The sequence below is a fragment of the Sceloporus occidentalis genome, unplaced genomic scaffold (assembly GCF_023333645.1).
Source record: "Sceloporus occidentalis isolate IW3139 unplaced genomic scaffold, rSceOcc1.0.p SCAF_129, whole genome shotgun sequence".
NCBI classification, from domain to species: Eukaryota; Metazoa; Chordata; class Lepidosauria; order Squamata; family Phrynosomatidae; genus Sceloporus; species Sceloporus occidentalis.
In genome coordinates this window covers 364126-368273 of record NW_028317109.1, presented here as the reverse complement: position 1 = coordinate 368273, position 4148 = coordinate 364126, and the positions used below count along the sequence as shown (strand labels likewise).

At 43.7% G+C, this 4148-nt stretch overlaps 1 protein-coding gene across 1 annotated transcript; it reads left to right on the top strand.

Annotated features, from left to right (window-relative positions):
• Positions 1-719: 719 nt before the first annotated feature.
• LOC149281651 (signal recognition particle 9 kDa protein-like) lies at positions 720-3769 on the top strand. The gene is made up of 3 exons (XM_089499119.1): positions 720-791; positions 3007-3075; positions 3650-3769. The coding sequence occupies exons 1-3, from the start codon at positions 720-722 to the stop codon at positions 3767-3769; spliced, it is 261 nt and encodes an 86-aa protein (XP_089355245.1).
• The last annotated feature ends 379 nt before the right edge of the window (positions 3770-4148 follow it).

Here is a 4148-nt window from a genome sequence, read left to right as displayed (position 1 = left end):
GGCGCTATATAAACCAAATAATAATTATACAGCGCTGCGGAATATGATAGCGCTATATAAACCAAATAATAATTTCCCATTATACAATGCTGCGGAATATGATGGCACTAAAGAAATCAATAATAATGATAGATTATATTACCAATAATAATAATTTCTGTGGAATACGAAATCAATAAATTACATTTTATTTACGATTTTTATCTTACTATACTAACATCTGAATTTTAAACACAGCGCAACTGGAGCCAGACTCAAGAAAGGAGGCCTTGCATCCACCCGGCATGATCCGCAAGAAACTAGAATGTATTTTTAAAATATCTTAAAAACTTCTTATTTGTTACAAATCCCACAACATCCAGACAGTTCCAATAATTAACCCGGAAGTGTTTGTTTCTCAGGTGAAACGTTCAAACTGGTATCGTAAAAACACTATTTCCCATAAGCCAATGCGCCAGCTGTACTCCTCCTGTCAGGAGAGGGCGCTGAGCAATTAAACCATAGACCCAGGCTGGAGCGACCGTCTATGCTATCATCGAGTATAGAATGTGTCTTCCGGGGAACCCGGAAGCACTTGTCGCTTAATGCTGAATTGGAGCTTACAATTGGTCGGAGGTCAGGGCGGCAGCCAATGAGTTCGCTGTTTAGTGGCGGAGCTCAGTGCTGATGTGTATAACCGGTTTCTTGGGCTTCAGTGTTACAGAGCGTGCGGCCTCGCCATGCCTTACCACCGCACATGGGAAGAATTCGCCCGGGCCGCCGAGAAACTCTACCAGGCAGATCCCATGAAGGTTAGCGTTGACCGCTGGTGGCAAGTATGCCGAACCGGGCGCAGGGTCAGGCCTCCCAGTGCTAACAATGAGGGAGCGAGGGATGGGGCGGCGGCGGCGGCGTCGTCGTCCCGTAGGCCTCCGTATCCTTACCTGAGGATAACGGATCTGGTTTTATGCTTTGCTCTCCACCACCAGCCAGCTGCTGCTTGCACACAAAATCCAGGGGGGTCTGAGAGGACCCCCAGTGCGCTTTCCTTCCTGTTATCTGCTCCACACTGCAGCTTCTCCTTAAGCCTTTTTTTCTTATTACAGCTAAATAATGCATTGTACAGTACAGCTCGCAGAGTACTTTAATACGGGTGTACGGCTAGTGGGGCCGTGGTGGGCCGTCCCTGTTAAGGGTGGGCGTACTTTTTCTATGAATGTTATAGAATCCCATCTCTCTTCCTGTAAAGCTTAAAATAGTAGAATGTGTTGGTTGGCATGGAGACTGATTGTTTTGGACCAAGTGAGATATCTATACATTAACCGCTATCAATGCAAGTTCAGAGGGTTGTAATGCGGGGCCACCCAAGCTCCTCTCCTTTGCTGGGGTTAGGTCTTAATATGTGTATAGCAGACTTGTGACTTTAGACCCCCAAAAAACCCTCAAATTAGTCATTTCTTGTAGCCTTCTGTATCGCTGAGTGTTGGCCATACCTTGAAGATGTTAATGATTAACTATTTAGGGGTAGGATTTAGATTGTAAGCTTGTTTGAGCAGGGCCCTCCTCACCTGTAGTAACTCAGATTGTTATATATTACTAATGTCCTGTCTACCCATTGTACAGTGCTGCGGAATATGATGGCGCTATATAAAACAATAAATAAGCTACCTTTCTTGTGTGTACAGAAAAAATAGTCGCTGGTTTGGTACAGGTAAGAATTGATCAAACTTTGGGCATTTAAAGTCCTGAATCTGTAGGAAAAAAAAATGGTTTCTATGGCTTTTGGTCGCTTCGTTAATTTTCAGCAGGAGCAGAACGTGGAGTGTAATTTAGTGACGATCTGTGGCAGGTTTGCGGAAAGCTCCTGTGATTCTGTACATTTTGGTGGTATTGGGGTCCGGAGTCTCGAAGAGTCGCTGGTTCTTCGTAGTCTCCTAATTCTTTAGCAGAAACAGTAATTGGAGACTAATCTGCTCTGTATATATGTTAGTGCGTGACGTGCCTGAACCGTCAATTGTCATCAAGGTGTTAAGTAAAATATTTGGATGATTTGAAGGTGGCCAGACCCATAAACCTTTCTCTCCAGTGAAATGAATCGTTTGGCCGAGAGCTGTTGGTCTTTATTGTGGGCTGTTTATTGTGAATTTACATATTAAAATAATGATCATACCTGAGAACAGTCTAAAGTTCTGTCCATGCCTCAGACTCTTGAGTTAGTAACCTTTAAAAGCCCACCGTGAAGATTCTATGTATTGACTCGCCATACGTGTCCAAACGGCTCTAATACGGATCCTCATGGAAACCTTGACTTGCTGTCATTTAAAGATACGCTTAATTGAGTCACCTGCATTCAAGCAGGGATATCAGCCGTGACATACTGGAAGCAAAAGCGTTAATTGGGAGTCTTTTTGATCACAGATGGAGAGAATAGGAAGGAGACTTGGGGCCGAACCCTGAGAGTTCCCCGCTATAGTAATGGTACTTATTGTGTAAATGTAAGGTATAGAAACCTGGAATTTGATGGCAGATCAGACCCATTTGACTGATCTCATTTCTCCTGCCGTAACGACTCAGACCTTAATCAGTCGTCGGTCTCGTCTTAGATTCAGGAGCCGGATGCTCCTTTGCTGAAAGAAAGGAAAACATAATTTTTTTAAAATTAAATATATATCTATGAATCTAATATTTCAAAATGCGCCACGCGTTTAAAGGCTGGTCTGGAAGGCTTGGAAGCCGCTGTTACTGAGCTCTGGTGCCATTTGTTGGGGTTCTTGAATGGGGCGTCAGTCTAACAGGAATGCGGGTGAGAGGCTGAAGACAGTGGGGTACTTTTACTCCACCAACTGGAAGGCCGCAGGTTACCCCCCACACACACACACACACACTGTCGGTTGTGCCACAGGTTTCCCCCACACGCACATTCGCGCACGCACACACGCTGTCGGTCGTGCCACGGGTCTGTTAATTTTTAATGATTTATCTCTTGTACTTTCTCCTAATCCCGCTCGTTGTCTTTCTGCCCCGCAGGTGCGCGTGGTGCTAAAATACAGACACTGCGATGGGAGTTTGTGCATAAAAGTAACAGACGATGTTGTGGTAAGGAGATATGTATAAAAACTACTTTATTATTAAAAACGCTGAAGCACTGGCCATTTATATATATATATATATATATATATATATATATATATATATATGTGCCCGCTCTCCTCTGATTGCATGGCTCTGTGCCACATAGACTGCCCCGGGTGCATGTACAGCCCCAGTGTCTGTCCACACGTTCCCCGCCTGACAAACGTCACTATTAAGTAAAGGAGTAGTACTTCCAGGGAGTCGCTGCTCGACTGCGGCGAACTAAGAACCTCATGGAAATGCTTTTGTGAACAAATCATCTGAAAAGGAATTAGTTACGGCTAACTCTTTTTTAAGGTTGTGTTCCCGGCCCTTTTACCTCGCTGTTTCATATGTTGCCAATCAAACGTTTTTCAGATGCCCCCTTTCTTGCTTTAGCTGCGCATGTCCAAACGCTAGACCTCAGCCGGCAATCTGAGACAAAACCCTGTGCTTTTGGGAAAATAAAAACGATGAAATTTGACCCTTTGTTTTTTGGAACGAGCAATCCAAATTTCTGATTGGCTGTTGCTGTGTCTCATATATGTTCTGCTTCCAGTGTTTGCTGTACAGGACGGACCAGGCTCAGGACGTCAAGAAGATTGAGAAATTCCACAGTCAGCTGATGCGGCTAATGGTTGCCCGGGAATCCCGCAGCGCTGCCATGGAAACCGACTGAATGTCTGAAAACGCTGACAAACGGGCTCCGATATTTCACAGAGAGAAGATGGGGGGGGGGGGGGGAAGACTTTGAGAAAACAAGACAGTGAGCTGCCTGGAAGGAGAGAGATTGCTAAGAAAAGGCAGTTTTGTGTTTATTACAACAGTTAGGAAAGTTTTTATATGCTTTCAGTTGAAAGCTTCTATTTATTTTTGAATTTGAAGCGAGAAATCTAAAAATAAATCCTTAAGTGGACATCATTCTTCCGTACAGCACCGTTAGACCAGATGTAAATACGTATTATTTTTTTTTTCCCAATTTTTGCATTTTCACAAATTCACATTCTAGAAATGAGTGGGAAAGATGTCTCATGCAGCATTTAATTATTATTTTTAAT